Genomic DNA, 14,128 nt, shown 5'->3' with positions numbered 1-14,128 from the left:
ATGATTTCAAAGACAGTATTAAGTTTGCTAATCTGGTGATGCGTCATAATTTCCAGCAGACAATAGTTTAACTTCCCTCTACATCACTGATTATAACATTGCAAAAGAAAGCTGTATATGATGATTCTGTTATTACACAACTGAGCTGTTTGTGTGTGTGTGTGTGTGTGTGTGCAGGACATTTTCCACAAGAGGGAGCTGTTTTTAAAGTTTTGCCCACACCATACAGGCCTGTCTGCCACCTTCAGGTTGGGAGCTGGGACATGCTCACATATGAGAGAGGCCTGGGGCTGGTGTTGAGGTGCTTATTCTATTGATTGATTAATTAACTGACTTGATTGATTTGTATTTTGTAATGGTGCTTATTAATAAATGAATGATGCAGCTTTTTTTCTTGCACATGTAAAGAAATATCTTTCTATATGGCTGATCAACATTAGTGACAGAGTTTGGGATTTAGCTACAAGTAAAACACCTTTAGAAAATTAACATAAGTCACAGGGGGACCCCAAGGATCAGTCAGTTAGGTGCTATTACTCACCTCTGACCCTGAATAAACACAACACCTATCACCCCCACTTCTTCAACACTTACAGAGAGACAAATGTTTCTTCATTATACATAATACAAGTAACTAAGAAGGGCTTAAGTTAGCCAAATAAATATAATTTTAAAACTGGTTTGACTGATGTGGCATAATATTTCTTACACTTATACTGAAGCTGAGCTCTTGTGATGAAGAGTAACAACAGGCAGATGAGCCATTTGTCTCCTCCAGTGAGCCAGTAATGAATATTCATACACCCAGACGCTGATTGGCCCGCGTCCTCGGTGACGTAGCGCTGTCCTCATTACATATTCAAAGAGCCTCTCTCTGCCCCGCTGCAATAAAGGCAGATAGCGGACCATGGGGAGCAGGGGAAAACTTTTTATACTGACATGTTAGCGCAATGACTTTTGAGTAACATCAAACTGGGACGAGGCTCCCGGCGTGAGGAGGACAGGGCCCTTTTACGGGAACAAAAAAGGAGCACTTGCCATCTGCCGGGGAAACGGGAACGAAAAGCAAGCAGAGAGAGTTGAGACCAGTCCAAGAAATCAGCGGTGGAAAATCCAGTTTAGCCATTTGAATTGAAAGATGAGCTTGTTGTCTGCCATAGACACGAGTGCCTCCGTGTACCAGCCTGCGCAACTCCTCAACTGGGTCTATCTCTCCTTGCAAGACCCCCACCAAACCAGCGCCTTTGACGCATTCAGACCCGAACCCAACTCTTCCCACCCGGATCTCAGTTTCAGCAAGACTCCCGCAGCGGCGGACTTGAGCTCTTCCCTGAACTCCAACTATCTCAACAACTTCTTTCAGCTGCAGAGGAATGAGGTGAAACATGGCATGCCGCATACATACATATGTGGGGGGATTTCAGATTGGGAGAGTGTGGGTGAATGTAGGATCCTGGGCTGGGTGACTGGTGCAAGTCTGTGCAGCAAATGTTTCAGCATGTACAGCATGGGCTATTCTGGTAGGACACACATAACCGCCATGATATTTCTAATATGGACAATAACTCAGAATAGTCTCATTAAATCAACATTTTAGGGCGTCAGCACTTTGAATACTGATGACAACTCTTGTTATAAGCAATATATTATAACATTTAATTGTCATACTTTATATAACAGAAGAAGCAGGCTGCTGTAAATGTTACTGCAAAACTCTAAGCCCAAAGAAATACTATGAATATCATGATTTCACATCAGGTAGGCAGTGCACTAACAGTAAGAAGTGTCACAATGATGCAATAAACTCACTTATGAGTATCTCAGTTGCACTATAACTCCAGAATATTACAGGACCTGTTGGGGAAAATCATTTTAGTAAGCCTATTAAAACTTAATTAAGCAAGTAAGATCTTACTACGCAGCTGTATAGCAATTTCTACAGACGGTTTAATTCCCATTTCCCTATAATGTCATTTAATAATTTGGGTTAAATAAGTCAATTTTAAGTGTGCCGACAAGTTAAAGTTCAAGTTAAAGGTGAAGATGTTGTGCAAAAATGTGTTTTAATCGTGTCTAAAGAGCCACAGATGGAAATAGATTCCCCTGCACGCCTCAGTCTGGAGAGAGCAGGCCACTGCAGCCTCCTGCTGAGGTCTGCTGTCTCTGACTTCTTCAAATAGACCAGGTTGTGCAAACAAAATCAGTCCTTGTTTACATATTGTCTATTTTTGTAGCTTCATGTAATTTTAGGGACAAACATGCTGATAATGTATACAGGAGGGGGCCAAACCTGATACTGCAGGCCATACTGTGCATAAAGGAGCTGACTACCACACCCACACATATGTACAGCGCACACAGAGAGAAATAATCACATACTTTGGGTAAAATGCGAGTGTAAAGACTATACTGCAAGCTTCTGAGTGGGTTGATTACACTGCAGTGGAGTGTCTTAGATCTATGTTACTGTGACGCTATGCGCTGGAAACTCAAAGACACAGAAGTAGTGGATAGATGGTGTGTATTCACCATCTCCAGCCAGTGTCCATTATTATGGTGGTAACCATAGAGGCCCTTTGAAGTCATTTAACATGAAACAGTCCTCTGGAAATTGGGTGTGCACATTCTACATTACACGCAATTGTGTAATGCCATTCAATCCGCATGAGTATAAAGTGTTTCAAACTGAGAGAGTGCATACAGTCTGGAAACAGTTTAAGAGGTGGGGGGTTCGTTTTGCAACTTACTATGGTGGCTAAGCCAAGAAAAATAAACCGCTGCAGAGATGTGATGATGAGATGAGTAATGCAAAATGTGGTTGTTTTTGCAGTGGAGGATCACACAGCTTTACGTGAACGAATGATAAATGAATGAATTTGGTGCTGATTGGAAACTCATATTGTGGCACAAGTCAAGTATGCTTACTGCAATCTCATCTGCTGATTGCTCTGCTGAAACGTGTGTCACTTTTTCACCCATGTAACCTTGTCCTCGTCTGTGAAGACAAATACTTTAATGTAAACTTTTGGACATTTATAATCATTCTGGATTAATCTACACTCTTAGAAATAAAGGTTCTAGGGCTCTTCCTGATGGGCTAAGGTTCCACTGAGAGCCATTTGCTTCTGAAGAACCCTTTTTTAATGTAAGGGGTTTTCAAGCATTCTTTGTAAGGCAAGGGGTTATATTAAGAACCCTTTTTTACCTGATGAACCCTTTTTTGAAGAAAAGGTTTGTCAAGGGTTGTTTGTGAGATGAAGGGTTTCGTGAAAAACCCTTTTCATCCAAAGAACTCTTTTTGGACGAAGGAGATTTTCAAAGATTATTGAAATGGGTGTTTAAAGGTCATTACCCTATGTTTACCTATGTTTGAAAAGCATTGTTTCCAGCGAAAACGTTCGGTATAGTTCCATCAGAACAATAGGTAGCCCCTACAAATATGTACCTAGGATCCGTTCAACGTTCTCGCTGTACTTCCTCTTCACCAGTGATGCAGAGGGAAGTCTGCAATTTGTTTATCGTCCACTGAATGGAGTTGGCATGTTCAGAACAACATAGATCAGGCTGCAGTGAGAGTCTCTCTTGATGGGATATTTGAAAATAGTGGGTTTGTGCATTTAGTCCTTGTCAGGCAAGAGCAGGGGTGTAGTGCTGCCGGAGCGCACCAGAACGATGCTTCGCCATGTTTTTTTCTCCAAGTGAGGATGAGAATATGCAGCTCACATAATCCAGTCTAAATTCATGTATAATTTTTAAATGCTTGAAGATCCAACAATTATTTATTGTGTAGGTCAGCCAAGAGAACAACTAATAGAATGGTCAAAGTTGTCATGTTGAAGTTGTCAACTCATGCATTGAGTGCCTAGTGAATTAAATTTTTTTTTTTGCTAACTGTTATCTAGCAAAGAGGAAGAGGCAGCAAAACATACTTTTATTTCTAGTCATAGTTTACTAATGTGGTTACATAACCTCAAAACCAGCCAGGTTCTCAGTTGACCAACCATTCTGTTGATATCTTGACCGTCATTACATGCCTTAACATAGTTAACTGCATACCTGTATTGAACAGATACTATGTTAATTGCTTAATGGACAGATTTACTGTCCACTCTGCACTTTGCCACTGAGCATCCTGGTAGAGTTAAGAACTACTGCACCACTAAAGTAGTAAAGGCTGGAGTAGTAGTGATTTCACAAAATCTTTGCCCCTGTAAAATGTAATTTCCTCATGAGATTTGAGGCTGGCGGACATGGTTCCTCTGGCTCCAGGCTTACCTGTCAAAATATAACCATGATTTGTAGAATAGAAAAAGGTCCTTACTATAACCATTTTGGTGGGTTCTTGATGACTCTCAGGACTAAAGAATGGATAAGGTAAAAAGGTCCTGAAAGAACCATCTAAATGATTCCATGTGGAACCTTTATAAAAGGCTCTACAAGGAAACAAAAATGGTTCCCCTATATGGGGACATTAACAGAACTCTATAGGCGCTTTTAGGGCCAATGTTACAATGATCTCAGTTTGTTTGCTGAAGGCAAAACACGACTCTCCACCACAGGGCTGTAGGCTACATAGGAGTCTTAAATTGTCATCTTATTGTGTTATTGGGAGCAAGAATAGAAGGAGTCATGGCTCAAATCTTAAATTTTAGATAAAGTATTTCCTGTTGTAGGGATGAATAACGTTATGTGTATTATTGGTTATCATGTCCACCTAATCAGAAATTGGGGAGGTACTTAGGGGAATATTGAATTTCTCTGTAACGCTAACTTTCTGGCGTGTTAGCTAATGTTAGCTTTGATAGCAAAACAAACTGGAGGAAACCGTTCAAGTGTCGTCCTCCTTTGTAAGATTGGCATAGTAATCAAACACAAAGCCGGCCATCCCACCTTCAGCAGTCCTGTCAAATCATCCATCCACTGAGTGAGAGCATACGGGTCGGCCAGTCTGGTCCCAGTGGTCAGTGTTTACTTATTCAAGTAAGACTTGTGGTCTTGGAGAGTGAGTGACCTGACATGGTGTGTTGGTAAATTCAGTCTGACACTCGACACTAAAATGAGAGCCCTGTTGGTCGAAGAAACGGAGCGTTATATTTCTATATGAATTAACGAACAGTTAAGTTAATCACACATTCACACCGCTTGGCCCACTGCAGAGAGTGCTGTGGACAACTGAACAGTTCATTCCAACAGCACTCCAAATTTACAAACGTTTGTGCCACAGTGCGCTTCGACACTCGGAATGAGTATTTCTGAATGCGCCATTCGCATCATCTTCCTCCATTGTCCAAAAGAAGCCAACAGAACTTGCTAGCTAGCACTAGCTAATGTCTGTGAAGAATTGTTTTGTCTCCAGCTAAGCCCCGTCCACCAAAAACATCATACTAACAGTAAAAGGGTCTATATGGTTCCAGTTAGCACCTTAATTTCTGAGTGTATCCTCTATTGGAACTTACTATACATCTAATCAGTCATCTTTAAAGTTCCCACTAGATGCCACAGCCCAGGTTCAAACGTGTGTGTGTGTGTGTGTGTGTGTGTGTGATTGACCCCTGCAGTGTCACACCTCGTCCCCAGACCTGTGAAAACAGCTACAGATCTGCTTCAGTTGTCCACCTTACCTTTCACTGGTAAATGATACCAGTTAAGTCCTCATTGTGTTGGCCAAAGCATACATACGCACACATCCATCGCCACACACATCAACACACAACCTCCTGCTGAGTCTCTCACTCACTCAGTCACTCAGTCATTCAGTCAGTCAGTCAGTCAGTCAGTCAGTCACTCACTCACTCACTCACTCACTCACTCAGACACACAGACGCACAAAATAAACAAACTCCCTCCACCATTAGCAGATGTGTGTGAAATCAGTTTCCTTTGGGCTGACAGTAGGAAGTTTCAGGCCAAACTGAAGAAATGTGAGGAGCATAAACTGAGCAAAGTTTCCTGTTTTATATTTGTTAAAATAATTTTACAGCCTGCACTGAGACGCAAGTTTAGCGAACGCACAAACATGCACATTTCCGCAACGAGAGGTAATACACAACGCAGCGATACTCGGAGCTAAAAACACATGGCAGATGGAAAACTTGAGAAACTACAGAGCCGTAACACTTGATTTACGACGACTACATGTAATATAAATGAACATGAGTCTTGAAGCTGGAGCTGGTTAGCAAGACAATCTCACAGCCCGCAGATAAAGATATGGCTGACAGCCCTGAGTATAAGGTTTCTTAGCTGCGCAACACTGAACATCAACATTAACATCATTTCCTGAGCCCCCAAAAAGAGACATGACCGTCAGTGGAGGAGGAAGATCTGTGGATTTCATCATGCCTCTGCACTCTGATGTTTTACTTGAGGGTGGTGTCTCAAATGTTTGCCATTAGTGCAGTTAAACTATTAAATGTCAAAGCAGATGACAAGCTAGAGTTTGTTTAGCAGCTCGTCCACAGGGATTAATTACCTGACCATCTAAACATAAAAATGCCTGCGCTAAAGTCAACATAATTTCACCCCTGAGGTCAATTCCTTTCTGCTGTTTTTGGATTTGAAAAGAGGAAGACATGAATGAGAAGGGAAATAAGGAACTGCAGGCAATGCTTCCCCTGTTATTAATATTCAGAGGGCATCTCCTATGAATTCACTGGGCCCTGTGGCATGCAATGCCGCGCTCTGTGGCTCCAAGCAGACTACAAACACTGACCATGGCTAGTTTACCGCCAACAGTGCATGGTGACATTGCTGATGTTCCACAGGCTGGCGAGGGAACATGCCTCCCATCTTGTTTACAATGAGTCATCCTCTGCAAAGTCCTGTCTTTCTCTGTGGACATGCTCAGTATTTTTCCAGCTCATAAGCACAGCTGGGCCTCTCGCCAGATGTTCTGAATTTAATGAGAGAAATGATCTTGGAGGGATTTTTTTCTTCTTCTTCATTTTTTGGCGCAACAGAAAATAGGACATAGAGCACTCAAAGGAAATTGGTGATTAATCTCTGCATTTTTAACACTCCAAACACCAGCAATGCAATATATTATGTTGATAGTATCTTGTATGTGGTGACACTGTCCAGTACAGTGTATGTCAACAAGTCACACTTTGTGAAATTTGGGAGAGTTGGGAATTGGAGTGTGAAGCCGCCCTAGGATTGTTGTTTATCTGGTGTATAATATATGATACATGACAAATCATTGAGAAAGAATCTGAATGTTCTCTCGTATTATTCTTATTTTGTAGGCCTTAAACAACAACGTGTACAAGAATGTGTCACCCTATGGCTCCCTGAACAACATCGTGGATGGACTCAACTCCCTGACGGACCATTTCTCAGACCTTTCCCTCTCTTCAGAGCCAAGAAAACCAAACAAAAGACCCCCACCCAACTACTTATGCCACCTGTGCTTCAACAAGGGCCACTACATCAAAGACTGCCCTCAGGTGAGACTCGTAACACACATGCTTTACATAATCTACTCTCAAGATGACACAAATAGCTGAAATTGCAATAACTGCATAACTTTAGACTCCTCCAGTGTCTTTTCATTTGCTTCATACAAGCCAATGATGGCACTAAAAGCTGTGCTCGCTTCAGCCAATGCCTGTCTCTCTCTTGCTGTCTTTCTCTCCAGCTCTCTCACTCTCTCCCTCTTTGGCTCTGGTCTGACCTACTTGTTAAACAGGCTGGCCTCTGTCTTCTGTAGTCATGTGTGTGACTGTGTGTATATTTGTGCTTGTGTGCATCTTAACTGCCACAGCATTACGCTCCAAGAAACCGTCCGTTATAACCATGATGAATAAACTTGCGGGGCTAGTTCAAGGGTCAAAGGTGACGCTGTGTGTCTTTGCATTGGATCATCATTTTAGCTGTGTTGGCATGTTTGCAGGGACAAAATGTCTTTTCTGACATGTTGCTAAAGTTATTAGTTGTTGAGTTGCAGTCCTTTAAGCTCCTTGCTGATTCAGTCTGTCATGATGCAGGTTTTTTTTGTTAGTGAGGCACCATGGTGAATCCATTTTGAGGTCTAGCATGGAAGTTACGAGCACACTAATGTGTGACAATCTAAACTCATCTTGGAGAGCATCTGTAACATTTTAGGTTTTAAACGATCCCCGCCAATTTACGTTAAATGAGGTGCGAGCGGATTTGTCTGTTTTGGGAACAAGGCCCGGTTGGAGGTCTGACTTGTTGCTACAGGTTGACGCAGGTGTGCAGTCACTCAGCATCCACATGCAGATGAGAAAGCTTATGAGTTCAAATATTGTGCAAATGCAAAGTGAAGTGTTATTTTGTGGAGTTTGCAGGAGTTGTTGAGGAAGGAATGGACTATGAAATTGCTGTGGTGGATCTGTCATTGTGGTGTTATATAGCGCCTTGTAAAAGGCAAACTCCATGGCTCAGACTGCGGCCTGGAAGTGATCTGATTTCATAGGAGAACATGGAGTCACTTTTCCTCAGAATTTTGGAATTTTTACATAGAGTTGTTTTCTCATTGGACTCATGGTGCCTAATAATCTCCTTTTTCTCGCTCTGTCTGTTTCTTGCCTCTCCCCTTATTTCTTCTCCCCCCTTCCTTGGGTGAGGTGCAATAGCCTAACCCCAGCCCTGAGTTTCTTTTTGCATGGAATGGTAATGAGGAGCAGATGTGAGATTAAAATGCTTTGACTCGCTTTATGACATATGATGACTGGTCTCGGGAGGTCTGTAAATGACCTGTGTACTGATGAAATATCTCCTGGACAGCTCCAAGCTGCAACGTGAGGGAATTAGATCATCTATTGACAACTCCAATGGGAATTTTGGGCCGTAGTATATCATGCAACATGTAACTTCTGCCTTGGTTTTTCCTTTATGTAATACTGTCATTGTTGACTTGAGCATTGATCAAATGGTGCTGATGCGCAACATCGGAATAGGTGTGAATTAAGTAACTCATGATCGAACGTGTTTATTACTTTTTCTAAAAGTCTATGCTGTTAAAATGTTGCTTTATTAAACAAAATTCCCCTTTCACAGTGGAGGCTGTGAAATCAATCATGCTATAGATGTTAGCATTCAGGGGCGGACCTCAAAATCACACTCAGCCGTCTTCTGGTTTATATTTCAGCTGTTCGTTAAACTGCCAACAGTAAGTCAAAAAGCAGCAAAGTCTCCAAACGGCCTCCGCACCTACACAGTTCAACACCATCTCAGTTATTTAGGTCTCTCCTGGGCTTCTTTTCTCCATAAATTTACCTACCATTTGTGCTACATCACTTACACTATTGCCCAGTCACCTGTCATTACGGGCCTATTCTTACTTAACCAGCTCAAGAGCCAAATAACAGATGTGACGCAGGTCCTGCAATTGAAACATTGTTTTTAATGGCGAGAGCGTTCGGCTTACCTATTAGCCAAGACTTGCGTCATTTTCCAGGAGATACTTTCTCGTCCTACATTTCATTTCTCTGTTTCACAAGGTGCGATGATCAATGGTGCGCCTACGGAGTTTCTGGTATCTGCCTGTGCTGGAATGCATTCGAGGATGAATGTGTCCCTACTAATAGTTTGTACTGCTCAGAGATGCTGTGCCAATGAAAACAGAGGCTCCTGCTTCACAGAGCACTGCTAAGTATGTCATCCTGATCCAGCATGGAGAATCACATTCTGATGACATGTACAGTCTTTCTCTTTTACTTCACCTCAACATGTTTTATTATGTTGTTTTGTACTGGGGCTTTTATTGAGTTGAAGTAAAGGTTACTTTTATAAATTAAAATGGATTAATGTAACATTTATTTACATATGCATTTATCTAAAGGATAAGGTCATTGTTATGTATCTGCATTTTTTGCCTTTTGTCCAAAAATGGCAAGAAGGTGATACTAACAACTATTGTCTGTGTATCCAAAGCCTGATATACCAACACATTCGCACTCTGAACCATGGAAGTATTATTTAACTTGGAAAAAAACAGCATTAGTTGTCAGTGGGCCTTCAAACTAAGAGGCTCATTATATTAAAGTTCTGATTAGATTTATGCACCAAAAGTACTTGGTTAGGAAAAGATTATGGTTTGGGTCAAAATATTTACATTTATACGTGATGTACGTTCATTATGTTCAATAAGTCAATTCGTGCACTTAAGTTTAAATAAGACAATGTTAACTTTCGGTTTCACACGGTACACAAACAGCAGTCTCCTTGGTAAAAGTCCTGTGTTTGTTTGACACATCCATTCACTCCAGTCCCTCCATGATTTCATAAGCTGTATTTGGGATTGTTCGACCTGAAATGCCTGATTTGACGGCAAATTTTCTAAAAATTTGCAATGTAGGCTGCAATGTTTTTAGGTGTTCTTTGCAATGAAGCACTGTCTCCGTGAGCTGCTCTCTCTTCCAGGTTTGCATGAGCTAACACAGCAGCAGCGGCTAACATCCAACAGTGAGCCACTACGCAGTCCCAACAAGCTCACACCAACACCATAACAGCTCGACGCCATTGTTAAACCCGTTAATAACCATGAGGTAACATTAGCTGGGTGATGCCAACAGTTAGCCCTGTCACTGTGTGTGAGACTCTGTCCCAGGCTCAGAGCTCACACTCCTGCAGCAGTAGTCTCGTGATAAGGAGGGGCCGAGCGAATCAACATGCTGCGTACAGCTCTACAATTAAATGAGGTTTTACCTGTTTTAAATAGTAAAAATTGCTGTAAAGTTTGGGTGATTGGACAAAATTGAAAGGTCACACAGAATTCAGAATTTGCAACATTGCAGCATCCTGGAGCGGCTACTTTATACTACATCACCTGACTTCCTCCTTTGCTCTAGTCATAATTAGTATGGCCACATATAGCGCCATAGTTTGAACTGTAGGCCTACTGACACCCTAAGAACACACTGAATATACTGTAGTTTATTCCCCTGTATGGTAAACATCCATTGTTGTCCAAAAACCTTTAAGAACACATAAATGAGCCATGCTGTTGCACTGGATGACATGCTCACACACCTGCTTTGCATTTTTCCCTGCTCTTGTTCAGCCTCCATCCATCATGCACCAGTACTTTGGACAAACATGTTGTTTTTGTGGTTAAGATTTGGCTTGAAAATAACTATCATTCTTAGACTGTAGTATTTAATGAGGTTCAGATGTGTTAATTGTGTAATCATCGTTGACAAAATGAAGTTATTTTTTGACATGTACTTTTGAGACTTGAGACTATGCTTTAAAACCACCTTACCTCTGCCAAAGTTGACTTTTTTTTCGCAGCTGAAGGAGAGTCAAGGGTTTAGACAGAGGTGGATCCAGCACCCTGCACTGTGGTTGATGGTTTCCTTGTCTCCTCCATTGCTTGGTTCTGAGAGAATAAGAGTCAAGCAATTAAATAGTTGAGGTTACCGAAGTGTTTATGCATTACTTGCAATTTAAGACCTTTTTTAGTTATAACATGTTCATATTGGAAACGGGAGGAGGCTTGCGGCTGTGTTGAGAGAGTAATTTTTCAGGGAACTCTTGGTAGTCGAGTGAAAGCCACAGGCCTGGCAGCTGCTGCCCAGTGCTCCCTGTTATGGGGAGAGAGGTGTTATGTAAACTGGCTTTTATTCGGAAAATGAGGTCGCTCCCCCAGTTATGAGCAGAATGCCCCTCACTGCCATGCTTTGGCTCGCTTCCAAGATGTCTTCCACTTGCACTCATGATTTGGTTCTGTTCAGTGGACTAATCCTCTCAACAGTTGGCCCCTCCTCTGATTTGAGTGATCGAAATGATGCAGTGAATGACATCTTCTTGCTACAGCTCTCTGTAGGAAGATTAACTCATGGAAAATGTCTTTGCCGGAATGCAGGTTTGTGGGTATGTGGGGGTGGCCGCTGCTGCCGCTGCTGTGTGTGCTGGTGTGTGTGTTATGTGTGTGTCTCTAAGAGTTACTATGCCCCACTCCTGGTCCCAATGCATTCCCCTGATTCAGAATTATAGTTTCCTGGACATGTTTTTTTTACTCTTCTGAGAATTTTCACATATTTTGAAACTGGTAGAATACTTATTCTTATACTGGCTTAACAGTCCAAAATAACTGACCTAACATCCATCACTACTTCTGCTTTCACCCTTTCGCCTATTTCTGTTGGAAGTATTTCTCTATAATGCAAGATTTCCGTTTCCAAATGCAACAGTCAAAGTTGAAATAAAACACTGATAATAGAGAAACGCTATTTCATGTGGACAACCCTACAGCTGTCATGTTATTTCGATTAAAATGTTGCTAAATCCTCAGCCAAGGGATGTATGATATCCTGCCCACTTTTTAACTGTGAAAAAAGCACAGACAAAACAAAAAATGCATTAATCTGTCTTGTGAAACAACCAAAGCCGTTTAAAGTAAAGCAAAATCAGCAATTTCTTTCTGAACACAACATGTTAGAAAATACTTGTTGAAAACATGACTTGAACTGTGTAGTACTGATTTACAGAGTTAGACTGAACCATTTCTGTGTCCAGGATTTTTTGGGCGGTCCTGAAATCATTCCTCAATGATGCACTGGAGCCATCAATAACTTAACCCTTCCCCTACTATATAATAATTACATGATTACTAACGTTAGAGCGCACTGCAACAGTGTCGTTTTGTTAACCTCCAGCAAGTTTGCTACGTTCCACAAGCGTTCTTAGCTCTTTCAGTAAAATAACATTTTGAAGTCACAATGGGAGAGAGGTCACTTCCAGTACCATTTGTTTGAGTGCAGATTATGGAGCAAAAAATGTAGGAATAGATTGTTTTGTCTTTGTAGAATATATTTTTTCGTACTCGCAAGACATGCTGTGTTTATTTCTGAAGCATCTTGTATTCGAAATATGTTGTTTATTTGTTTAAAAGGTATGGTTTGTATTTGCAACACAATGCATTAGTTTGTTCATTATGTTTTATATTTGCAAACCACATTGTGTTTGTTAGTGAATCATTGGGCATTTGTGAAACATGTTTTATGTGTTTGTGTAGTTTTGGCAGGATTTTAGCTCCACTGCAGAGAATTAATTGAAAAAGCAGAAAATTACGATTGTTTTCTTCGTGACATAAACACACCAATATGCTAAAGAGCTGCTTGATGACTGGCTGTATGACTGACAAACTCATTAAAAGCAAGCTTGGCCAGTTTAAAGTACTTTACTTTTATTTCTACTTTAATCATGTTTTAAGCCAGTGCGAAGGTAGTAAGGTAGTGGTATCAAAATATAACCTAAGGCATGATTCAAGGCCAATCAGGGCAAGTTTTCTCTCATATTTTGCCTTGTATCACGAGATAAGGCTACAAACTAATTGACTGCCATGTTGGCATCAAAATTCTTCAATCAAAATGTCATTCATGGTTGCGAAATTAACCAGAAATGATAAAAAATGAAAGCTCACCCAAGAATTTGCAGTGTACAGACCACAAAATACACGCTACCTATCCCCCAGACATAGATGGCGGCCTGCTGTTGGTGTGTGGTTTGTGCTAATGCTAGCTGCTGTTAGCTGCTGAACTTGAGTCTATGCTGTGGGGCGGCGCTCGTTCTTTGGCTTGAGGGTTGGGTGCTGTGCCATTCTAGACTGTGAGTGCCTCTGGGTTAGCTGCTAACAAGAGTCTGTCGCCTTGCAGTGGCTAGTTCTTTAGCTCAATGTCTTGATACTACTACTTAATACTATTTTTTTTTTTCCTTACAATTTTGAAACCTAATTTTATATACTTGCCGATTATTTGAAATTATTCAGTAAAAGTAAAAGTATTTATCTATTGTTGGATTTTATTCTAAAGATTAAACAAACAAGATGTGTTACATGTTAATAAGTGAGTTCTATACGACAGAGACATGCTAGCTGTTTCCTCTTGCTTCCAGTCTTTGTGCTAAGCTAAGCTAACCAGAACAAAAGCCACCAAGCATATTTCCAAAAATGTTGTACTTTTGGTTTGAAGGCCACTATAGTAATGATCCTATACAAGGCTGCTGCATCGGCATATTTCTTAATGCTTGGATCGCATAGATACAGATGATAGAGCTGGTGGTGAAGTATAGATTTGTCTTTTTTGGCCCACTGTGAGACAAATTTGATTTATCATACATGAAGCCAATGACCACACTTAAACACAGAATGTTCTGTATCCAT

General features: G+C 41.1%; 1 protein-coding gene across 1 annotated transcript in view; it reads left to right on the top strand.

Moving 5' to 3' along the window:
* The first annotated feature begins 889 nt into the window (after positions 1-889).
* The window catches only part of zcchc24 (zinc finger, CCHC domain containing 24), a 48,171-nt gene continuing 34,932 nt past the window's right edge, over positions 890-14,128 (top strand). The window contains exons 1-2 of the mRNA XM_050071410.1: positions 890-1,378; positions 7,245-7,445. Coding sequence (XP_049927367.1) covers positions 1,139-1,378; positions 7,245-7,445 — 441 coding nt within the window. The 5' untranslated portion in view covers positions 890-1,138. The remainder of the gene's footprint in view (positions 1,379-7,244; positions 7,446-14,128) is intronic.

This window comes from Epinephelus moara, chromosome 19, assembly GCF_006386435.1.
Source record: "Epinephelus moara isolate mb chromosome 19, YSFRI_EMoa_1.0, whole genome shotgun sequence".
Taxonomy (NCBI): domain Eukaryota; kingdom Metazoa; phylum Chordata; class Actinopteri; order Perciformes; family Serranidae; genus Epinephelus; species Epinephelus moara.
Note: the sequence above shows the minus strand (reverse complement) of the source record. Positions and strands in the feature narration are given on the sequence as shown.